At 42.5% G+C, this 25,595-nt stretch overlaps 1 protein-coding gene and 1 long non-coding RNA gene across 5 annotated transcripts in view; one reads left to right on the top strand and one right to left on the bottom strand.

The window, feature by feature from the left end:
* Positions 1-21,207: 21,207 nt before the first annotated feature.
* On the bottom strand, positions 21,208-22,496 carry LOC116726954 (uncharacterized). Its single transcript, XR_004340731.1, has 2 exons — positions 22,384-22,496; positions 21,208-22,310 (listed from the first exon to the last, which is right to left on the bottom strand). It is a non-coding gene; the product is annotated as an uncharacterized LOC116726954 (long non-coding RNA).
* Positions 22,483-25,595, top strand: part of LOC116726953 (PH and SEC7 domain-containing protein 1-like) — a 60,645-nt gene continuing 57,532 nt past the window's right edge. For all 4 annotated transcript variants that reach the window (XM_032573924.1, XM_032573923.1, XM_032573922.1 and 1 more), the window contains exons 1-2: positions 22,483-24,161; positions 24,993-25,110. In XM_032573924.1, the coding sequence (XP_032429815.1) occupies positions 22,542-24,161; positions 24,993-25,110 (1,738 nt within the window). In that variant the 5' untranslated portion in view covers positions 22,483-22,541. The remainder of the gene's footprint in view (positions 24,162-24,992; positions 25,111-25,595) is intronic.

Raw genomic sequence — 25,595 nt, 5'->3', positions numbered from 1 at the left:
TGCAGAGTCCAGAATGCCATCAACAAACAGTGAAATCAGAGTAGGACACTGCTGCTATCCGACTGTTTCACAGCAGTGTGATTTAAAAGCAAAGTGAAGACGATATAAACTTTAAACTATCCACCCGTCTGGGTGTCTGTGGGAGAGAGGAAAAAGGCTCCTGTTGTGAACATAAAAAGCTGTTATTTTCTGCATTGCACGTGTAACCAATGGTTCTGCACTCAGTCTCCAACAACTCCAATATTTCAGGTTTCTATGTGCTGGCCCAAAGCTAATAATGGTTCTTGCTCAGCCACCGATTTGAAGAACACATCATCAGGGTCCATTAAGTGCAGTTCACACCCTTGTGGATCAGAGCTCTTTTGGTATCAGGACCAACATGTTATTACTCATAATAGCATTTTATTATTATTATCTTTTTATTTTATTCTACTGTGTCTTGTGTTTTATTCTGTTTTTTTCTTATTTCATCCAATCTAAAGCAGTTTCCTCAACCTTGTGATTATTATTATAACTACACCACACTTGATTTGTGTGTCTATAGCTGTAAGCTATAAACATGTACTGATAATACAGAGTTCAAAAAAAGATTTTGAAAAAAGGGGAATACTGTATAAAAGTAAATTCAATTCTGCTCTGGACCTTAGAAAATCTTGGACTGATAATATAAATAAAAGAGAACACAACAAATCTAACAAAGATGTAGGTCCAATAGTGTCCAAACAATTATATCTTTTTTTTTTTTTTGTTTGTTTGTTTTGTTTTGTTTTTCAGCTCATATGAAGAGGGAGGAACTGGGCATGCCCAACCCGACGGAGGAGGAGGAGGAGGAAGAGGAGGAAGAGGCTGCGATCAGAGCAGCGGAGTTTTCTGACAGCAAAATGCTGCCGATGATCTGACTGCTTCACTGCATCAAGTCTGTTTACACTTGACAGGAAGCGGACCCAACCTCTCCCCCCTCCACAGCCCCTTTCCCTGCAACACACACCCTAACAGGCGGTGTGACACACACACACACACACCCACCCCTACACACACACACCGTGACTGGGAGCGGATAAATGTGGACCGCAGTGGTTCCGACAGCGTGCAGCCTGCAGCAGAGCGCGATGTAACAGCATCTCATCATCTCATCATCTGTGGCGCCGGGTAGCTGCTGCTGCTGATGCTGAGGCTCCAGAGACACGCAGCAGCGGGATCTGGTGAGTACACGTCCCTCGCCCACCGCCACACGGCTCCCAAATGGGGATGTTTATTTCATCGTTTGTTACTGGATGACTGTCGCTGCGCTGCGTCACTGAAACACCGAACCGGACCTGCAGGACACAGAACTGGCCCGTGAAAAGGTCATACCCGAACACACACGCATACACACACACCGCGCAAACAGCCGTGTCTGTGACGCATCTTGTGCAGAGCCCCACTCAAGTTTTGTCCTTGGCAGGCAAAGTTGGCGCTGCGTGGATTGCCTTCTCTAAGGTGAAAGCGTACGTGAGGAGATTGTAGATAACACGGGGAGACGCATGTAAGTGCACACCGGTCACTTCCCCCCCCCCCCCCCCCCTCCCCCACACAAAACCAATGAGTTAAAGGATGTTTGGAGGATTTATGAGGCTTTTCACAAGCATTTTCTATCAAAGGAGAAGCTGAAAAGTGTTGACGCGGTGCTGCAACGCAACAATGATCTGATCTGGAATCAGACTTCTGGCGCCATTCACAGACAGGACTTGATAAAATAGTGAATAATACAGCAAGAAAACAATCAGTGTATTGTTAAAACAAACAGAGCAAAGGGTCCAAACAAAGCAGCAGCAGCAGGTTGTCAGTCAGAACATGGTGAACATGAATCAATCAGAATGTCATCGAAAATATTGATTCTGACTCTATATGTATGAATCATATAGATATACATATATGAATCTATATGATTCATATAGTCACACAGAGTAATATAATATCATATATTAGTATAATTAATATAATAATATAATTTGATGATTGTTGGATTACAGCCAGTAAAAATAATATCTGATGCAGAAATCAGGGCTTCCCTCAGTGTATTTTAAGCCTGGCGGGCCACCTGGCTTTACTTGTGCCCCCACCAGGCTAAGCATGGCTTAGTCTTTTTAAAATGTTTGCATTTTTTAAGAGTTTATACTTGGTGTTCAGGTATTAATCTCCCTGATTAATACCTTTCATTATCAACTGGTGTTTTAAAATTTCCTGTCAACTTTAAACATTTTTAAACTCAAAAACACGGTGGGTCGCTGGACGAATGACTGCCGAGCGCCCAACCACCGGGCTTAGCAAGGTTTCTGGAGGAAACCTTGGAAATTTAATAGTTTGGCCACAATGTGATGGGGAAAACTGCTGACTTGTCATCTGTCCAGCAAACAGTCAATGACAAACTGCACAAGTAAGGGAAGCCACAGAATGTCTTGCTGCTCAAAGAGTCCTGCATGTGTGCATGGAAAGTTGAGTGGAGTGAAAAACTTTGGTTTAAAAGAGGTGCTCTATCAGGAAGGACTGGGAAGCAAAGCCCATTCAACATTAAAGGCCAAATAAATTATAAGTGTAGTACCATTTATAGGTGAAATAATCTGTCAGTGGAACAAATACTTTTTCATCGATGTTACGGAATTATTAACTTAAAACAAACTCCTATATCTTGCTGAAAAGTTAAGTCCAAGTTAGGTTTGTTTTATTTCAAGTGTAACGAGATATTTGCAGTAGAATCTGGACCAAAAATACTTGGTACCGTTTTGTGTTTTTAACAGAGGTTGGCGGTCATTTGAGCAGGCGATCATTTATTAGACGGGTTGCTGTATTTAGTGGAATGATCAAAAACATGTCTGTCTGTTGTTTTCCTCCTCAGTCATATGAAGGTAAAGGTCATTGTGATTTTGAATTTCTGGTGGTTTCAAAATTCATCCCACTGAATTGTGGGAATTACTAGGAAACTGAGCAGCATTTAAGTTACGGCTACAGGTGGATTTTGATGCTTTTTACTCATGATAAATGAATCCGTAGGAAAAATGTACAGATCTGCGTGGGTGGCTGAAGACTTTTCACCGAATGTTGAACACCAAAGGTCCGATCCGTGCCGTGGAGAGTGGCCAGAAACATTTTGTCTTCTTTTGTTGCCGTTTATTTGTCCCTCATGCGGGACTCAGCCTGAACCCGGCCTCAGGTTAATGGGGGTAGAAAACGGCTCCATTTCTCCCACCTCCCCTGAAACACATCCAGCCTTTCTACGCCGCTCATCATGTCCACGCCGCTCTTACGCATGGTGAATAACCTCATGCCACTGGTTTTTATTTCTGTTGCGGCCTCATCATGTATTGAGAAAATGGTGCAGACAGTGAAATGAGTATTTATTAACTTACTCAAATGAAGACACCGGAGCCTGTTTCCAGTACATCTCCTGTGCTGAAATAACAAAATAACACAATTATTTATTTTTATAGATGGGCCTGCTCAGTCTTGAGGGAAGTTTAAGATTGTGGTTTTTAACAAATGTCATTTACAGATCAGTATTTTTGTTGGAGATAAAAAATGTTACTAGAGATTTTCTGTTTTTATTTCTGAAAACACCCAGAAATACGGTTTTATTTTTACTGTTCAGCATTGTGGATTCATTGTTTCCCGCTATGCATCTTAGCATTACTCTGTTCCCTGCTGGACTCCGTTCAGGCCAAACTTACGAAGTCGGACAGATGATCTTGCGTTTGACTCTAGAATACTTTTATATGTAGAGGATTTAATCAGTGACTGGTTCCTGTCGGCGGGTCCAAAATAATCCCAAATCATCAGCCCTCCAACACCGTGCTTTTACTGTTGATAAAAAAGTGTTTGTGTTGGTTGGTTTTCTGCTGACATGATGTCTCTGTTTTGGTCTTGTCTGTCCAAAGAACGTTGTTCCATAAGTGTTGTCTTCCAGATGTACCTTTGAACGTTAACATTAAGCATGCTAACTGAGACCTTGAGAGTCTAGGATGGATTATTTCAAAGGTTTGTAGTTCTGTGAGCATTGCACGGTTAGAGCTTTGGGTGGATTTACTAAGGAGTCCACTGGAAAGATTCGCTGTAATCCTCAATGTTTTTCATTTATGAATGATTGTTCTCTCTGATCTTATGTTTTCGTTCCACGGTTATGTGCAGTTTTCTTTTTTTAAGGTCAAGGCTTTTGGGTTTGAGTTAATGAGTGAAACATAGAAGCTCTACGCTGTAATCCATCCATCCGTCCGTCCGTCCGTCCGTTTATTTGCTGTTAAAAACAACCCAACCACTTACTTTTGCAGCAACTAAGGAATAATCAATGTTATTTACTCAACCTGCATGATCAGAGTATTTTATGTTATCAAATAACCACCAAATTTCACTTCACTTTAATGTCTAATTCGAAAAGTATTATTGTTAGACGAAAATCACAAAGCGACACAGTGGAAAGGTTTTTATTTAAGGTTCAGTCATGTTGTAGAAAACTGGTTCACTGAATAAAGTTTAGTGAATTTGACGAGGATTAAATGTGTTTGTAATAAGACAGAAGCAGAATGCAAAGATGTTTTGATGGCCTGATTTAATGCGGCAGCAGCAACACAGTTAGCCCTAGCAATGTTTGGGTTTCCATTAGTTGTTATTGATCCATTGAGATGCTAAGCCATCCTTCTCTGCAGAGAAACAGCATTAGTGACCGGAGAAGTCTTGAATTGCTGTGTTTTTTCTCTCCTTCCCACGTCTGTTTTCATTCCTCCTTACACTCTCCCACTCCTTACTTCCTCCCACCAGTCCACGGTTTATCTTTTTTCATCTCTCTCTCTCTCAACTTTACGTTGCTTTTTTTTCCTGCCAGCTTTCAAGTCGCGATGTATTTTCAGCTCAGGAACACACATTTTCCTAATTGTGCTGTTAGGAGTGTTTAGGAGGTGAGCGTTCTGGCAGTGGAGAGGAGCCGTTTAGGGTTTTGACATGGGATGCAGCCTGAGAGGCGATGGCGAGCGTTAGCATTTGACAATCCTGCTGTGTCTCCCTGTAAAGACTGGCCATCCGCCACGTGCTGCTCCAATCTGTGAGGTTCTCTCTGTGTGCTGGCTGCGGTGCAGATGGAGCGCTTTGCAGCAGCCTGGATCATGTGTGATTAATGAAACACAAATCTGTTGTAGAAGCGCTTTATTCCTCGCTGCGTGCTGAAAACGCCTTCTCGTTTTGTCACTTTGGTCTCTCAGTAGCAGTCTGCTGTCGGTGTGGGGATCGTTCTTGGCTGTTTGGTAACTTTTCAGTGCCAGGAATTGATTTTTTTTCTTCTTCTCATGCTCAATAACCCACAGCATCCTGCTAAGGTGTCCAACTGCAAGTGATTTCATGCTTTATCTGATGCGGGGCAGCGGAGTTACATAAGTCACCTCTAAATAATTTGACTGCCTCGACAGGAAGTATTTTTAACAGACATTTAAAAAATGTGACTCAGGAAGCACAGTTATTGATCTGCCAATAATTGTGATCTGATCTACAGGGCTGGTATGAGATTAATCAATCAAACTTTATTTATGGAGCTTTTTTCATTCAAATAACTGTAATACAAAGGTTGAAAAGAAACAAACGGCAGTGGAACAGAGGTGAAGCATGCAACTCTTGTACAGAGGCCTCAGTTACGGGTTCGAGTCCCGGCCTTTTGACCTTTGCCCCATGTCTTCCTCACTCTCTTATTTCTCACCTGGTCCTTTGCTGCTTTAATTGCTACATCAATCATCTCCATGTCCTCCTTCACCACGAATCTTTCCTGGACAGGCAGGTCTTTTCCTCCGTTATCCTTAAAATATCTCCGTCTCCAAACCGTCTCAACTTTAAAAATGATAAATAAGTTTGACTAACAATAACTAGTTAGAACACCTTAAAATCAATTCTTAATGCATCAATGTCCAAATGTGAGACTTTACAAATGCTGTGAATATGAGCTTGACTTGTGGTCCTCCTTAGTACTTGTTCTCCTGAACTCTGAAGTATCTGCAAAGGAGCTATGGTTCAGTCAGGAAGAGTAGAAAGCAAATCATTAAACAAGCAACTCTACATTTAACTAAAGCCTCTGCTTTGGGTGGAGATCATTTAATGCAAGGGTGTCAAACTCCAGTCCTCAAGGGCCGGTGCCCTGCAACTTTTAGATGTGCCTCTGCTGCACCACACCTGAATAGAATAATTAGGTCATTAAGGCTCTGGAGAACTGATCTACACAAGGAGGAGGTAATTAAGCCATTTCATTCCAGCGTTTTGTACCTGTGGAACATCTAAAAACTGCAGGACAGCGGCCCTCGAGGACTGGAGTCTGACACCTGTGATCTAATGCATTATTTGTTCATCTCAAATGTGACGAATCAAGTATTGTCAGAACTCGAAGGTGTGCTGTGCGTTTCTCTCTCTGAAACTTTAATTTTGTCTCAACAGAGTTGAAGAAAATTTATATTTAGAGTTTAATTAAAAAGTGCATCAAGAGACACAGCGATATATAGAATGGCGTGTCATCAGCGTAGCTACAAAGATTTGTGCTTTGCTCCCTGAGAAGATATTTACATAGAAAAATATGGGACCTAGAATTGAGCCTTGAGGTGTGCCACAGTTTAAAGTAGCCAATTCAAATAATCAGTTAGCCCAATTAATTATTTTTTATCAGTGTAAGTTAATTTCACCCTCTTAAGGATAGTTCAATAGATTCCAATTTGTTTAGTAGAAACAGCAGAAAAATCTTACTGCTGCTAAAGTAAGACATGTTCCTCTAATACTTTGACTAAGCTTTGGACTGCAAGGAAAACTTTAATCTTTACTGGAGGTTTGACAACATGTAACTAACATTTGATGTACGGACCTAACAGAGCCATCAGTCTGTGGCAGTTTGACCTGGTTGATGGACAGGAGTGTGTGTGTGTGTGTGTGTGGGGGGGGGGGTGCGTGTGTGTGTGTGTGTGTGGGGGCGTGGGGGTGTGTGTGTGTGTGGGGGTGCGCGTGTTGGTGTGTATGCCTGTGTGCTTGAACTGAGTGGAGCCCAAGCTTCTGAGACTGGAGTTGTCATTAGGCACTGATAAGAAAATCAGAAACTGATTGTGGTGCAACCATGGCAACGAGTTGGGAAAAATTGTTATTTGACCAAATATGGACTTCCTTTAGAGCATCTGACAAATAAACATCTGCTGAGACTCAACAATGACCCTTTTTTAAAGTTCTTAAAATGAACTTAAACTGGGCGTGTTGTGGTGGCGTAGGGGATAGTGCGACCTACATTTGGAGGCCTTGAGTCCTCGATGCGGCCGTCGCGGGTTCGATTCCCGGACCCAGCGATATTTGCTGCATGTCTCCCCCCCTTTCCTGTCAGCCTACTTTCATGTAAGGGACACTAGAGCCCACAAAAGATCCCCTGGAGGGGAGAAATTTTTTATTTATTTAAACTGCTGTTTTTATGATGAGATTAAACAAAATTACCTGATTTTTATTGTCAAACAAATCTCAAAAATATGTGTAATTGTCCTCACACTGCTTCACAGCTATGAAGCACTTGCTGTTGGCCAAAGTAAAAAAATGTAATGTGACCAAGATGAATACCTGTAAGGCGTAAAAAAAGGAACATAAAAGTAAAAAGTTAGAGGAAAATTCAGTTCTGCAGTGGCATTCTCAATGGTGGACAAAGTACAAATGTAAGAAGGAGTACATTTCAAAATGTTGGAGTTCTTCACTTTAGATTCAGCCTCAGTTCTTCACTCGTCACTCCACCGAGTTTATTTTTAAAACCTCATCAATCAATGAGCTCCATTGTTCATCTCTCATGGACTCTCAAGTTCACCCAGGAATATCGGCACTGGCTGATGGAGTCAATCAGCCTAATGTCCTAATCCAATTGTCCTTCACTTTATTTGTTTGAAATAGGCCAGCGGAGTCGTTGCCGACCTGCAGGCTGACGAAAGCATCGCAGCTCCAGGAAACTCTCATCTGCATCTGCTGTAGTGCTGACTCCGCTGAAAGGTTGGCTTGGTCCGACTTGGTGCAGTCTGCACAGAGACGGGCTGCTGCTGCTGCGGCTGAGAACCTGTTTCGTCTCGTGTTTCTAGAAAGCCGCGTGATCCCGGTTTCTGAGTGACAGACTGCTAAACATGAGGAGGGGGAACCCCCAAATGCATAAACTACATATTTACATAAACTTTTCCATTAAGTGACAGTAATTCAGACTGAGCTTTTCCTGTTTTCAGTCTGTTAGGAATGCTAAAATTACTTAAATTCGCTAAAATCCGCAATAATGGGATAAATATTTTTACCTTCTTTAAATTTGCAATTTTGACCTCTGATAATTTTAAGCTTACATTTCCAGATGACCTTTAACTTATCTTTAATTTACCCTTAATTGTAATCTTTTAAAAAATGGATAATTTACAGCTCAAGTGTAATTATCCTGCACCAGATTATAGCTTTTAGCTATCAACATCTGTCCGCAGACAAAGACTTTTATCCATTTTTACGTTTGAAGAAAAACAGGAAAGCTGTGTTGGTTTTTGCTGCAAGAGGGACTGGTGCACTTCACAAAATAGGTGTCATCATGAGAAAAGAACATCAAGTGGAAATATCAAAACGGCAGCTAAAGATGTTGGCCTGGAAGTTAAAGCTTGAACATAAATTGATGGGCATTGACCCCAGACATACAATCAGATTAGCAAACAATTATTTGTGGGAGTTTGTGGAAAAGGACCCAAAACGTTTGATCCAAATGATACAGCTTAAAATGTAATTCTGCCAAATTACTTAGGGAAATTATGTAAACTTACAAATTTGAAAAAAATCTAGTTTAACAGACAAAAAAAGGGGGGAAAGTTTAATCTTATTTCAGTGACACAGTAAGAAAAATTTACCTCTTTTGTTTTTATTTTTTTTACAGGATACCTAAATATCTGGCTTCAACTGTCTGCTAGTTTAGATTTCAGTTTTATTTCTTGCTGGAAAACTGGATTTGCTGCAGTTGTTTCTCAGAAACAATCATGGTTGCTACAGCAAGCTGTCTCGCTGATGGTTCATTCAACTGTGGCTTTATTTGGATAAATGAGCTGCTGGCTTCAAGGACTAAGGAGAGGTCAAAAGAGACAGCACCGCTCCGTCTAGTTATGGATCGGACCAACAGGATGCAGGCATGACTGAACCACACTCTCCACGTTTTGTCTGGTTTAATTCAGGATTTTTTGTTTTTGCAATCAACTACGAAATTTATACCAAAGCATTTGCTTTCCTGTTTTCCCTGTTCCATGCTTAAATGCACCTGCAACACAAAGTGAAGTGATTATTTGTCGACATGCAGATATATGGTCCAAAAGAATTGGACACTTCTTTAAATAAATATGGAGGAAGTATTGTAAGTTGAGCAGATGTTGAACCCCAACATCAAAATAATGGATAAAGTTTGTGGAGGGACAGATAACTGTCTAGATTAATTTATAAAAACAGAAATTTTGCTTTACAAAAGGTGTAAAAATTGTTGCAAAGAGCACAAGTTTCCATGAAACTACAATATAATAATTTAAAATCTATTAAGAACCTTAATAATAATCGAAAGAATTTCTTGAGAGAAATTAAAATAGAGATACAAGAGCTTTAGCACTATTTGCTGTTTTCTGATATTCCCAGACACAAGAAGCTTGTTTTTTTTTTCCTGTCGGCTCTTTTTCATTCACATCTGAGAGCAGTGGTGTGTTAATTTTTCTAAATTAAAAACTTACCTGCAGACAAACAGTTTGTTTCCGAGGCCATCCACTGTCTCCTTTACCTTTGACCTGCTCAGTATTTTCAGCCTGCATTCTATGTTAATTAGTTCATGTTTATTCAAAACATGCTGTTATGTGTCGCATGTGCAATCTGTGATTAGCAAGAAATAGAACAGGAGGCTGTTGTTGCATGTGTTGAGCCTTTCACTTCATGCTTTTGCTTCTGCTGTTGATTCAGCTGCAGTTTCAATAATCAGACAAAACAGTAGATGTACTAAACGAATGTTTGAGTAAAATTAACATTGTTCTTTTACTCTATGAACTATTGACAGCATGTCTGAAATTTCAAGCAAAAATTTAGCTTATCTGCTTATTTGCAGAAAATAATGAAAAAGATGCAGTGCTGTCAGACCTCAATAATGCAAAAAAAATAAATAAATTTGTATTTATTAAGAAACAACAGTACTAATGTTTTAAGTCAGGAAGAGTTCACAAATCAATGTTTGGTGGAATAACCAGGAGGTTTTCACTGGTGTTCAGTGCAGTGGACTCTTTATTTTTTACAGAGCTGCAAATTTATAGAAATTAAATGCAGATTGATGCTGCCCTGTTTGCAAATCTCCATCTTTCCCATGTTCTCATGTATCACTGAATTGTTTTAAATAAGGATTTCACACATGCAGATCAGACCACATGTCTTATTTCCATCCTCTCACATCTGCTGCTTTATTTTTATGTCTTCTTCTCCGCTTCACCCCGTGTGGACAGTGGGGTCCAAGCAGAGCTGCTTCTCGGCAGCTTTAATCATTTCTCATCCCCGCTGCCTTGCATACTCCCCCCTGTGTTAAGCACTCCACACTGACTCAGCATGTATGTCAGAGGCAGAGGGAGGGAGAGGGGATGGGTGGATAGGAGCGTGCTAATAGGCTGAGCTTGGTTGATGAGGTGGGGAAGGAGAGGAGAGGAGAGGAGGGGGGTTCTGGATGTTCTGGTCGGACAGGTCTCCACCGGCTGCTTTTGCTGGAAATGAGAGGAAGATGAGAGGGAAGGAAAAAGGAACGACAGAACGGATGAGGCTAAATAAGCCATGTGGGAGGTGTAAATCTCATACGGACTGAGCGGCTGCAAGAGGAGGAGAGGTGAGTGTGAGACTGAAACGGGACCTGCAGGAGGAATGCAGCGAGGTGGGAGAAATCTGAGCATCTGTAGTGGAAACGTAGCAGCGAGTGCCTCTGGTTTGTGCTGACAGCGCAGAGTGAGCACACAACAACCTGAGACAGCCGACAGCTGTGCACCATCACACACATGATCCAGGTGTGTGTGTCACTTTACGACACACGCAGACCGCCGAGTCCCGCACACGAAGAGTGGAAGCTCTCAGTGTTGGTTTGTGTGGGTAGGTGTGATTTTATGTTTTTCAGAAGCAGAAGTGACATCATAACATGTGAGAGAAAGTGTGAGAACAGACAGTATATTTCTGTATGATCAGTTTTAGAAGACTTGTCAGTGTCAGCGTCTCATGCTGATCCCCCCCCCACTCCCACCTTACCCTCGCCTAACACCCACTCACAAACTCAGTCACTGCTGTAGAAGTCAGTAGAAGCATAGTGTAATGCTTTTATTCAGCTTTTACTTTGAAGGCGACTGGTGTCATTTCTCTGATTGGGCAGCTACATTAGCCCAGCGGCACGTTGTGAGACTAATACAGAATGTAGACATTTTTTTTTAATATACTTTATCAAATTTCACAGCATATTCTTTACAGCATTCAGGTTTTATACAACGCTGTCCTTCTTAACATACATAACCCTTACACGAAACACACACACACACAAAAAACCCAAATTAAAAATAAAGTAAAAGTTTAAAAACACATGCATACACAAAAAATAAAGAGAAATGAAAATGCAAAAATTTGTTCACAGCTGACTAAAAGAAAATAGCAGAAGTTTGGTTATGATGAGGTACTCATCTTGAATGTTTCCATGTATTGTAAAAATGTATGCCATGCCTTGATAAATTTAGCAGTTGAACCTGCCAGTGTACGTACACCTCATCTTTCCAAATCACATTGATTAGTCCTGTCCATGGTGTACACTGTAAGTTTGTAGTTAGCCAGCATCTGTGTAAATAATAAATGACATAAAGAAAACAAAAAGCACACACAAAGCAAGAAAAAGAACCAAAGACAAGTACCCACCCATCCCTTCACATTCAGTGTTGTCCCCAACTGACAAACACAACATCCCCAAAGCCTCTCTGCTTTCTGTAGGAACCATTCACCATAAACTCAACCACTGTCCCATGCAAAAAAAAGGGAATCTAAACTATAAATCACCCATTTACCCCAAAGCGTGTTGAAGAAAGTCACATCAAACATTGTATGTAGTTTTTCTTTTAAAACAAGAGCGAACTCCTATAACAACTAAGATAACATAACATAAGGTGTGTATATTTAACGTCGAATATACGCTAGTTCGGGCGGTACAGTTCGCTTGGTACCCAATCTACCAACACTACCATCCACTCAACTGCCCAGAAACACAAACAAACGTACCATCCGTATGCATCAGTCTGCAGATGCAGGAGAGTCGCTCAAAGTTTTTCAGACGAATCCTGTATCCTGCTCACTCAGAGAGGGGACCAAACTTGGATTCAATAAAGGTTTTCACTGACTCAGGGGAATCAAACATTTTTGTTTCGCCATTCATGGTTCTGTAGTAGCTTCTTTATCTAATTGAAGGCAGCCCGGCGTCTGGACAGGTCGATGCTGTAGTCGGGAAAGATAAAAATCTGCTTCCCTCGAAACTCCAACTTGCCTTTACGTCTAGCCAGCTGTTGTATCCGCTCCGTCTCCTGGTAGTAATGGATCCGCACAATAAAGGCCCGCGGGCATTTTCCTTTCGGAGGCACCGGCGCTGCCACTCGATGAGCCCTGTCCAGGAGTGGAGCCTTTTCCAGACCGTCGGGACCACCCAGTATGTCAAATAACAGGTCTGCAATGAATCTGGTGGGGTTCCCCTGCTCCATTCCTTCAGGTATTCCCAGTATGCGTAGGTTACAATGCCTTCCCCTATTTTCCAAGTCGTCTGTTTTTGCCAATAACTTATTATATTGGTTGTTTAGGTCCGCATAGCAGGTTTCCACAACTTCCAAGCGCTTGTCCAAATTTTCCAGGCCTTCTTCATAGTCACCGAATTTCTTTGTGAATTCGTCAACAGCAGCTTGAATGGGTGAAACGGCTTTGGCGATTTCCTCTTTAATTTCACCTTGTAGGTTTTCGTTTTCCTCTCGAATTACTTCTTTAACAATATCGCTGAATGTAAGCAGCATGGCCTGGTCTATAGCCGCTTTGCTAGCAGCCTCCGGGTTATTAGCTTGCGCTCCGTTAGCAGATGGTTTAGATCCATTTTGTTCGAGAAAAGACAGGAGTACGCAAAATAACGTCGACTTTCCAATTGCAATTCAGAATATCCAAGAGTTGGGCTGCTTTGGGCAATTTTTAAAACTATTTTAACCAAAAATGTTGGGACCTCGTGGTTCGCACATCTACTCCATAACGCGACCCTAGTGGTCAGAATGTAGACATTTTTAATAATTATAATTTCTAATAATAACTTCTAAGGCAGGGCTACATCATAACTCATCATTGCAGCATCAATTTGAGCATTAATAACATTGCAATATTTCCGACTCTAAGAATTAATAGATGCTAAAGGATACAGTGTAAAAAACAATCACATTCTAATCCACATTCCTATAATCAATATGCTGCAGTCAATCAAAAACATGGTTCTCTCTAAGGATAATATAGTTCAATCATGTACAGGGCATTACCGTCTAAGAGGCCGGTCCCGACTCAGAGGCCTGTCCCGACTCAGATCGGGATGAGTCCTGACTCAGATCCCGGTCCAGAATCGGAAGTCGGTCCAGACTCAGAGGCAGGTCCCCCCGACTGAGATCCCGGTCCAGACTCAGATCCTGGTCCTGACTCAAATCCGGGTCATGACTCCGATCCCGGTCCAGACTCAGAGGCCCGTCCGGTCTCAGGGGCAGGTCCCGACTCAGAGGCCGGTACCGTCTCAGAGGCCGGTACCGACTCAGAGGCCGGTCCCGACTCAGAGGACGGTACCAACTCAGAGGCCTGTCCGGACGCAGGGGCAAGTCTGGACGCAGGGGCAAGTCCCGACTCAGAGGCCGGTACTGACTCAGAGGCCGGTACCGTCTCAGAGGCCGGTCCGGACTCAGATTCCTGTCCGGACTCAGAGGACGGTACCGTCTCAGAGGCCGGTACCGTCTCAGAGGTCGGTCCGGGATCTGAGGCCGGTCCGGACTCAGAGGCCTGTCTGGACTCAGATTCCTGTCCGGACTCAGAGGCCGGTACCGTCTCAGAGGCCGGTCCGGACTCAGATTCCTGTCTGGACTCAGAGGCTGGTACCGTCTCAGAGGCCGGTCCGGACTCAGATTCCTGTCCGGACTCAGAGGCCGGTACCGTCTCAGAGGCCTGTCTGGACTCTGGGGCCGGTCCCGACTCTGAGGCCTGTCCCATCTGAGAGGCCGGTACCGACTCAGAGGCCGGTCCCGACTCAGATCAGGGTTGAGTCCTGACTCAGATCCCGGTCCTGAGTCAGATCCCGGTCCTGAGTCAGAGGTCCATCCTAACTCAGATCCCGGTCCTGACTCAGATCCCGGTCCTGAGTCAGAGGTCCATTCTGACTCAGATCCCAGTCCTGACTCAGAGGTCCATTCTGACTCAGATCCCGGTACTGATTCGGAGGTCGGTCCTGCCTCAGATCCCGGTCCTGAGTCCGGGGTCGGTCCCGACTTGGAGGTCGGTACAGACTCGGAGGCTGGCTCAACGTCTGGTCCACAGTTAAAGGGTCCTTGAGGCTGAACCATGTCAGAGTCGTCTCCACAGCAGACAGCATGTTGGATCCACTTCCAAGCCTTTCTTAGATGGTCCTTCCGCAGATGAATTTTCCTGGGTCGTGTCAAGGTTCTTCTGAAAGTCTGTATAAGTTTGTAAAAAACTATCGGATTGTCACTTTCGATCATCTGAAATAACAATTTTCTCACTACATCATCATTGCCGCCGACAAGTTGATAGATATCTTTGCAGAGTTTTCTTTCCATCTCATCAAAAAATACAAAATCTATGTCCTTTAGTTCTTTCCAGAGTTTTGGAGCAAGCTTGTGGTGGACAGGGTCGGTGTGCTTCATTGTGTATTTAGATCTATGACTGGACTTGTTAATCAATTGCCAAAGAATTTTTTCCACCATATCTTTCCTGTCATCTTCGGTTCCCCGTTTGAATCTCATCTCGTTGGCGTCCCTCAAAAATTGTTCTGGTTCCATGTCTGCCTGAGTATAAGCCTCACTCAGGCAATTATCATCAGAATATAAGTCCTCACTAGGAAAAAAAACCTTTCTGATCGTTGTTTTTGCAGATGTAAATATTTTCCTTGTAGGAACAGGATTCTCCAGGTGTTGTTTGATTTTTTTCACAATAACTGCGTGTCCATCTGGGTAATAAAGAAGGGCAATTATGTTCAGTCCAGATTCAAAGTTGAACGCATCTCTAGCGAGACTTTGGAAAATCCTTCCACTGAGTTCCTCTGAAATGTCTGATAGCACATCCACGTTTAGTTCTCCTGTTTTGCTCAACAGTAAAAGCAAAACTTTCTGGTGTTGCTCGCAGAAGGTTTCTTTGACGAGATGCAGAGTTGGACCATCTGCCACCTTTTCAATGACTTGCCACAGAAGTTGACCGAGAAAATTTCTCTTTCGATAATCAGGAGTTGTTTCACCTGGATGGACTTTGTTTGAGCAAGTCTTCTTTATCTTTTTCCAAACTGAGACCTTAGGTCTCACAAAAACGTCACTCTGGGAGCTTTCGTCCGTCATCTTCACTGCGCTGTCCAAAATATCCAAATGGATTTTGTGTTGACTGACCAGAGAATTAACTGATCAGTTGGTCATGGACGTTATGACATCACAGAGGCCTCCTTAGAAGGGCCTCACGACACTGACATCATTTCAAATCAGGCTGATGACATCATTGTCAGCAGGATGGCAACTGTTGCTAGGGTTCTACATTTGTTACAGTTTCTTCACCGTTCAGGTTTGGATTTGTTTTTGTACTCTGGGTCATTCCTGAAGCTGATGGCCGGACTTCCTGCAGCAGGATTTTCTAACAGGTGGAAGGAGCTGATGGGTAAACACAGCAAGTTGTCCAGGATTTGAAGCAGCAAATGAACCTCAGACCATCAAACTAACACCACCACCATCATATTTAGTTATTGGTTTAATTTGATGTTGTTAAAGGTAACGTTGGTAAAATTGGAGTACTTTCAGTTCACAAAATATTTCCCCAGAAAGAACTTGCTTTTTGACAAATATGAGACGGGCATTGGTGGTTTGGTGGTTTTTGCCTTAAAGCTCTCATAAATGCCACTTTTGCCCCGTCTCTGTCTAATTGCTGAATGTTGAACACAGTTCTGCACTGAATCGAGTGAGAGCTGCAGGGCTTTGGATGCTCTGGGCTCTTTTGTGACCTTGTGGGTTGTTGATGTGGTCTTGGGGTAATTTTAGTCGCCCATTCCTGGGAAGGTTCAGCACTGTTCCATGTTTCCACCATAATGGTTCTCGCTGCGGCTCAATAAAGTCATAAAGCTTTAGAAATGGTTTTGGAACCCTTTCCAGACTGGCAGGCGTCAATGGCTTTGTTTCCGATAATTTCTTGGATTTCTTTAGATCGAGACAATATGTTCTACTATTTGAAATCTTTTAGCAACCCTACTTTTTTGCACTTTTAAAAAAAAGCGGTTATTTGACAGCTAGCTTGTGGATTTTCTATGTTTGCCTGGGTGTTTAAATTTGTGTGATTATATAAAACTCCCAAGTGAGTTAAAAATAAATCTGTGTGGGGATAAAATCAGAATTTCTTTGACAATTATAGTTTGCAAAATTTGCCTAACAGCTGTTTAAGATGAACTTTTCTTACTTACTTATTTAAATTACAACCCATGAAAAGTCAAGATGTTCACTTAGGCTGATGTGCTAAACGGACTGAATATTTCAATGATTGCTCAGCCATTATCCCTGGATCCTCTGTTTGTGTTCAGTTCTTCATTCAGTGAGTCAGAATAGTGAGTGGAGGAGTCCGAAGGCAGCAAGGTCACGGCGTTTGTGGTGTTGATTAAATATCTTTCTCCTTTTATTTCCATCAATAAGCCTCTCTGGATCTTTCTCCGTACTCAGTCACACCTCCTGCTGCCTCTGCGTGAGTCACAGGACTCGTAGCTTTTGTGTGATTGTGTCTTTGAAGGCACCATCAGGAGGAAACACTAAGTCCCTTTAAAACTTGTCTTTCTTGTTCCTGCCAGTCTGCTTAAGCTGCTGCTTCGGCAATTGTAATTCAGGACGCGAAAAGTGGATGTGGAGTTTGAACTGGGGGTGTGTTTTCATCAGATTCTTTATTATCTGGAGAAGTCAATCGGTGCTCTTAGCAGAGTAATATAATGATTTGTCAGGCTAATGCAAACCCGTTGTTATCCATGCGGTTAACATAAGCCTTCTTGATCTCCTAAGGACTTTAATGCAGAACTTATCATGTTGCTGAAATTGTAGCGCACCAGCAACAGCCAAGCTGAGAGCTAATATTAGCACAGGCCCCCAGCCTCACAACATCACATCAAGGGAGCTAATATTAGAGATGCATTTGCTGCCTCGGGTTTAATTACCTGTGTGATACGTCTCATAGACACGTACGCCAAGGACCCAGGGAGTTTTTCCCCACGTGTGTGTGCGGGTGCGTGCGTGTGTGTGTCCTTTTGTGTCTCGGGGGAAGACAAGAGGATGAGTCATCAGTGTTGAGCAGCTGTGACTTTTTGTTTATTCAAGGTTAGATGAGGGACTTTATTTTCTTTTTATTTCAGGTACATCTCCCACTGGGCCTGTCTCTGCTGGTAAAGTGCTGAAACTCTGACATGTTGGCCAGATGTGACACGTTATTTGTCCAAACTAGAGCATCATGGTTCATTAAATCTGCTGGGGTTGTAGAAGGCCACATAAGAGCTCTTTGGTTGCAGCAACATGCAACCAAATTTTCCATGGGATCTTTTTAAAGGTGGAAAGGAAAATGGAAGTGTAATAGATAAATTGTTGAGATACCAGATATTTAGACCATACCTCACAAATATATACACCACTTTAACTTTTCCATATTGTGTCACATTCCAGCTATAAACATCAGAGTTTATTGGATGTTGTGTGACAGATCAACACAAAGCAGATTATCACTCAAATGGAAGGAAAGTGATTCATGGTCTCCAAAATGTGTTAGAAAAGATGATATGAAAAATATGGCTTACATTTCTACTCAGCCCTCCTGAGTAAATACTCTCCATTGGATTCTCAATTGGCTTTAGACTTTGACTAGGCCATTTCAGCACATCAGTAAACCCATAACTCTACTGCTGTAGTACCATTAGATAACCTCTAATGGTGGGTGTGTAACAAAGAAAATTTCTTTAACTAGGGTTAAACTAGTGCTGAAATCTAATAATGTCGAATTACATTTACGTCTGAACCTGGAAGTCTTTAAATTGCAGCAAACCTATCTACATGGCAGCAATAACTGCAGGTCAAAAAATATTTTAGATTCACACATGTTTTGGGAAATCTTTTCTGATTTTTTCCATAAATCCTCAGCAATGGTCCAGGAATAGCAGACCCTTGAAATTTTGGCTGAGCAGTCATTTCACAAATCTTGACACCGGTTTTTGAATGGTCTTCATTTTTACTTTATTTTTTTCTCTATAATAACTTGTAGATGGCAGTATTTACAGGGATTTTGGTTGTTTGTTGGTGGTTTTTATTTTACTTTCTTTTGCTTCTTTCTTGTTTGAATTGTGATTTTTTTTAATATAATGTGAAAACTTAATAAATATATTAAACACTAAATATTTTATATTCACATAATCATATTTTAGATTCACCAGTTGATTTATTCAATGAGAAGGCTAATAACTGTTAACAATACAACTTAACAGCAGCATATTTCTCTGCATTTTATGCTCATAAAATGCATCTAAAAGTGAAGATCAGAGTAATGGGACAAAAACGGACAGAAGTTCAAATAAACAGTTTGCTGCTGCACTGAATTTTAAGCAAACAGCAGCCATGTTGGTCTGAAATCTCAGAAACTGGAAAAAGTCCAACTATTGTGTCTGCTGTGTCCCCTTCGTGGCTTTTTGCCTTCTTATGGGTTTCATTCCACTACAGCTTTATTTTCATGACTCCTTCATAAAGTCCAGATCTGTGAGGTATATGTTCTACCATGTTACCTGTGGATCTCTGGAGGTCAGTGTTATCGTCTTGCCTGCTCTCGGATTAAAACTTTCCTCCCCTGGCCTGTCGGTTTAGGCGGACGGCCATGTTTCGGTACGTTAGCAGCTGTACCGTCTTCTCTCTATTTTCAGATAACTGATTGAAAAGAGCTATTAAAATGGAGGGAGATGTTTTGTTGCAGTGAATAGAGGCCGAGGTATATTCGCATCCGTTTTATTGCTTCTACCTTCTTCCTTCTTGTAACTTTATACTCTGATCATTCTGGCTGGCAGCCATCACAGCTCTCTCCTTCACACACAAATCTGTCGTCCTCTTCGTGTTCCAGCTTTCTCTGATGCTCCCTCTCTCCATGTCCAACGTCATCCGTCTCGCTGCCTTCACTGAGTCTGTCTCAAGCATGAATTAATGGATGAAGGAGCACAAATGGAGTTCAGGCTCATCCGGTCTATACAGAATCGATACCTGCCAGAGTATTCCTGCAGACTTCATCTGTTAGTGGGAAGAAATAGTGAAGATATCTTTAACTAGAACATGAGATGCTTTGTTTCTGCACACCATTAGATCATTAAGTGGTGATACTACCAGCACTAATTGGCTGAGTCACTTTAAATGTTGTGAATATTTATGCAGTTACTTAATACATGTTAAGTATTTTTATTATTTGTCTTCATTTTTGAAATCTGTTGGTTTTTTTTACATTACAAGGATTTTTTGTCATTTTTTGCCATAAAAGCGGCAAAACATTCAAGGTGGTGAATATTTTTTTATATGCGCTGTAGTAAACTCAGTGCACCCACCAAGGACTGGCCAAAAATTTTGAAATCATCTAAGTCTAGTCAACGCCCAGATCTTGATATATCGAAGTGATGTGGGGTAACTTCAAAGGGGGCCTGTTAGCAAAATTTACATTGTGCATGGTTTTGTTTTTTTTTGGTCTAAAAGCAGTTGAAGTGCTTTAAAAAGCCCACCCAGCCTGATTTTTGGCAAAAAGTTAATATTTTTGGTGTCTGGAAAACCGTCCGATTGTTGAGTCACAATCGACAGGGACTACGCCGTTGCCTAGCAACCCCAGCCGGGCGCAGCCTGTCACCTAGCAACCTCAGGCTGCTGAGAAAGACAAGTGTTTTGTTATTGACTTATCATCCAGAAACCACTTGCTGAATCCTTGTTGGTTGTGCAGGAGGCTTCACTTTTGCTTTTCAAAGATGTACTGCTGTATAATTGCGCATATGTTTACAGTCATTTTCATGTGCGGGTGTAAACGCTGAGTTTAAGCTTATCTGCTTAAGTGACAAGAGGCTCTAAAATGGCTCACTTTGAAAGGAGCTCAATGTAATCTTATATAGAAATAATTTTGTCCATAAAACAAATGAACATGTTTTATATTGCCCATAGATCTATGCCTACCTGTTCAAGGAAGCGTAAGAGATTGCCTTTTAACTCCTCAAACACACAACAATTAAACGTGACCAGCTTAGACAAACTTCAGAAACGGGTAGATGTTTATAAAGAGCACCTAGTGATTTCAGCCTAAAGGGTTAAGGCCAGCTCTTAGAGATCCTGCATTTCTATTAAGAAAAGGCCTTTTTAGTTTTTTGCTAATTGAATAAAACAAGGTTCATTTTTCACTCTCCTTTTTAGAACTTAAAAATAAATTGCACATTGATGTGTTGATGTTTCTTTTGGCTGAGCTGAAACCTAATCCTAACTTTTTCATGTCTGTTCAGAGTCAGATCTGCTGTGAAAAGCCATATGTTTTACGCACAGGAGCCAACTAAACTTGCAAGGCAAGCCAGAAGCAGGAAGCTGAGCCTGACCCGTTTTGAAGTCGTGGCTAAAACAGCAGTTGGGGTTAAAAAGAGGTGGCTGTCTGCCCATCCTGTGTGCCAACTGCTCTCAAGTTCCCATTGTTCTCACTCTGCCAGTTTCAACATGGATGTTGTCTCCCACTGCTGCCATACGGCAACTGCAATCTGCTGCTGCTAGCAGCAGACTGGAGCCCAGCAGCCATGACAGAGTGACTTTAATTTTACTGCACTCTTCTGTTGTCTGCTGCAACATTGGCGTGAAAAGCCAATCTGCATGAAGCTTAGCGGTGTAATGATGACAGCTGCAAAGGATTCAACTCGGATGAGCTCAGCAAAGAATTAAATACTTTATTATGATGCTGGTCAGAAATACCGAGATCCACATATGTTCAGAACTGAACCTTCAAGCTAAAATACACCACCTATAATATTTTGTTAAACTCAGGAAGTTGCAGGGAAATTAAATATTTTTTGAATCCATCGACAAGCTTCTGTGTGGAAACTTATCAGAATTGGTAGAGGACAGCCAAACTGGTTGACACACACATTTTCAATAAAGTTGAGGTGGCTTAACATCAGCCTCCTATCTGGTATCCGTTCCAAAACTTGTTAAAGTTTTTGTTTTATTTTTAGTTTAGTTTAGTTTCTTTGGCATCTCCATGTCTCATGATTGGTTCATTTCTCTCAAATGAAGCTCTCACTATTGTCAAAAAACTCCAAGATAATAAAATTATCAAAAAATGTTAACTTTTTTTGGAGATTTGAAAATAAAAAACACTCTGATTTATAAAACATGATCACTTTATGGACAATCTGAGAGGACCTGAATGACTTTTATCTGAGTTTTGTTTAACATTGTTGAGAGTAGCATGCTGGAAATATTTGCGTCTCATTTGGACAAAACTCCCACACTTGGCTTCTTTTAGAAAAGTGAGTGTTTTCACTTGTCCTTTACCAGCTTTTCACACTCATTTGGCATATTAATTCCGTCTCCTCTTTCATTCACAGGTATGAGGAGTTGGGAGCTGTTGGCGGCATCCCCTGGGCATGTTTTTGCTCTGTGTCTCTGCTTTACACGCAGACGATCTGGGAGGCAGAAGAAAGACCGTCTAAAAATAAACCACCAGCGGCAGAAAAACCTAATTCCAACCCAACAGGGAGGGGGGGAAAGACCTCTCTTTCACCCTGTCTGAGTCTTTCTCCGCTCCGTTTCTGTGTCCTCATTAAGAGCTGAGGGGAGGTCATGTCCCAGTCTGGAAAAGTTCTTCATCTTTATGTGGAGGTGAGATCTGCCCCAGATCAGGCCAGGGAGAGCGACGAAGGGATTGCTCAAAGGATTCCAGTTGAGGACAGTCCTGTCGAGCTCCTCTCCCAGCTAACGAGCCAGACGGCTGCTGGAAGGACCGCCACAAGTCCCCAATGCGTTCTGGACCAGAATCACAGTCAGTCTCCATCTCAACACACTGTCAACTTTCAGCTCCAAACATCCAGCAGCTCACCTTCAGTCACCAAGCGCTGTAGCTCACCTCTACACTCATCCCTCTTCTCTAGAAGAGTCGGCCGCCCTCTCACTCCTCCTGATGGCCAGCGATCTGTGGTCAGCTTCAGTTACGTCGAAAAGTCCAACGTGAAGACGTTGGACAGTTCACGCAACTCCATGTGCGAGAGACGAGCGAGAGATGAGCTGTCCACGCCATCTCGCTTTCAGAAGCGTCTCAGTGACCAAGTGTGGTTTGATAGTCCCGGTTCGTCGTGCAGCTCAAGCCCCAAACTGAGTTTCCAATCTCCAGAGAGTCACCAGCAGACCTTCTCCCCGGGACTTCGACAGCCGCGTTTGGATCCGATTGGCAGAGCAGCTACACAAAGGGCGGTGGAAGAGTTCGGTTCACCCTTACTGAGGATTAAACTGGCCCACGCACTCGACCTCGAAGCCTCCTCACGTTACAGTCAACAGCAACGCTGCCAGTCCTGGGCTGGGTCTCCAGTCCAGCATCAGAACATCAGAGTGAATCCCAAAGAGCTCACAGATAACAGTCAGGCTATTCATGGGTTGAGAAACATTCCTGGATCAGATCAGTCCGGAAAGGCGTCAGAGTCGAGGTCCTCCACCGACCTTCATTGTCCTCTTCAGAGTTCAACAGAGAATGGGAGGATGGCACAAAGTCCAGCTACCAAAAGACCCAAGAAAACTTCTCTGCAGGAATTAATCTTTCAACCAGGTAATAACGGAGTCGAAGGTTTGAACCAGTTGAGCGGCAGCAAACCTTCGACTCCAGCTCACAGTCCCGAAGTCGCCCGCAGGCTAGCAGAGGAAGCTTCCAGAGTATCTTCAATGTTGACGGAGGCCAGGAGATCCTCATTGCACAACCATTCTTCAGGCATGAGCAGCTCAAACTCTGGAGAGTCCTCTCCAAACGCACAGCACTTTAAGCCAACGCTAAAGATGAACATCCCTTTAAATGATCAACACATGCCAGCAAATGAAAACACAGACTCTCACCAGCCGGAAAGCTCCAACTCTTCTCATGGCACACGTCAGGAGGACTGCTTTCAGGAAGCCCAGCATCAGAGCTCAGTTTTATCAGCACAGCAGAGCTCCCCAGCCCTCCCTTCTCGAGTCCTCCGTCCCTCTCATCCGCCCACTGAGATCAGCTCTCCCATCAGAGACCCAAGGCTTCTTCAAGCTGAGCTCCGAGCACCAGAAAGCCCCACCCTGCATCGCTACCAGACTCCCCAGTACACCGGGGACTCCTGGTCCCCAAGCCTGGACAGGAGAGGAGACCTGAGCTGTTTCGAGAAAGGGGACTGCACAGAGCTCTCACGCAGGCTCTTCATCAACCAAAGCGTTGAAGAGGGGCCGGTCAGCTGGACGTCCAGGCAGCAGTGGAGGAGCCAGCTGGAGAACGAGTCTGGGTTCGAGTCCAGCAGTCACCAGCAAACCAGCCGACTGAGGCGGCCACTCAGCCCCACGGCCCAGCAGAAACGGGCCGAGCAGAGGAGGAGGGAGATTCTTTTGCTTGGGCCTGTGGCACTGGACTCCGAAGAGGAGGATGAGAGCTGTGAGGACGAAGGGCACGATGAAGAGGCGGACGGAGGCGATCCCAGAAGGGCAGGAGAATCTCCAGAGGCGGAGCAGAACGGAGCGATGACGGGTTCTTCTTCTCGGAGCTCCAGCGGCGTGACGGGGAGCTTCGGAGACAGAGACTGCTTGTCCCCAGAGTCCAGTCAGTCCAGTCACCAGAGCAACGAGACCGGCGTTGCCACTTCAGGAATACAGGTGAGCAATGAATTTAGAGAGTCCTCTATTAGTTAATGTATTAAACATTTGCAAGAATAAAAAACAGTTTAGAGCGTTAAATTAAAAACTTTGAGCAGTTGTTTCCAACAGATCATATCTGCTAAAAAAAGTACTAAAGCCGCAACATCTAAGTAGAAAAGTTTATAAATGTAAGTAATTGAAAAAGTTACATATTGAGTGAAATATTTAAAGCATTTATTTATCTTAAATTAGATAATCATAACCTACAACAAATGAAAACCTACAAATCGAGTTATTTAAAAACTTGAACTTGGCTTTAGACCAATTTCTAGCACAAATGTCAAACGACTTCATTGACTCCCTTTACAAGCAGGGTAAAGTGCAAAAGGTCATTGATATATAAAAGCTGGATGTTTCCCAGTTTTATATCCAGTTATATTAGTGAAAAGTCTAATGAAAGGAAAACCTGTGCTGAAAAAAGTTGCAGAAGGGTAACTGGAGTCTTAAACTGTAATCCACGCTAAAAAGAGTCCAAATCCAAACACAATCTTTGTATCACACAGGGCATAGGCTTTCATTATGCTACTTTTATTGTTTTTATTTTAATATTTAAAAATAACTTATGTTTGGGTTTCATCAGCTGTAAGACACGTATATCAGAATTATGTCAATGAGTGAAATCATGTGTATTTGTGTTTAACCTCTGGTTCAACGTGGAAGTTGCTCCCTGACTCAACTCCCATGTAACAAACATCAGAGCTAGATCAGTTTTCAGTGAAGAGCACATTGTGAACAATCATAATAGGACCCTGCAGATTAACCCTTAGTTTGTCTCTGTGTTATTTACAGACAGACAGTGGAAGTGCAGCTCCTGTTCCCTCTCTGCACTGTCAGAAGATTGCTCGGGCCAAATGGGAGTTCCTGTTCGGGACCTCTGCAGAGGAAACTACTGGCAAAAGGAATAAAAGTAACTGTTGCACACATCGAACAAAGGAAAGAATAAGAAACTTTGCTTCCATTATCTAGTTTTAGCTCTTCGAACCAAAGCAATGGCTTCCATAGTCTTATGGGAAGATAAGTTACGTCACATGGTTGCAGTTTGACTTGACTTCCCGCAGAATGAGACTTGTTTCTTGTTAATGCTGCAAAATCTCCTTACTGACACTTACTGCTCATAGGATTATTATTCATTTAAAATACAGTCTTAAAGCAATAAAGGTCATAACTAAAAAACGTACACCCTCTTTCGCTTCTAGAGTTTAATATATTAATACATAGATCTGGTTTTTGCAGAATCTACAGTTATTTCAATCTACCCTCAAGTTTACAAAACCAATAAAAGTCTTAAGAAGTCATAAAGTGTCTTACGTTTAATTGTCTTCATTCTAGGCCTTAAGAAGTCCAAATTATCCAATTTTTTCATTCATTCCAGGTTTTAAATTATATTGGCTG

Source organism: Xiphophorus hellerii, chromosome 10, assembly GCF_003331165.1.
Source record: "Xiphophorus hellerii strain 12219 chromosome 10, Xiphophorus_hellerii-4.1, whole genome shotgun sequence".
NCBI classification, from domain to species: Eukaryota; Metazoa; Chordata; class Actinopteri; order Cyprinodontiformes; family Poeciliidae; genus Xiphophorus; species Xiphophorus hellerii.
This window is presented reverse-complemented; position numbering and strand designations above follow the sequence as displayed.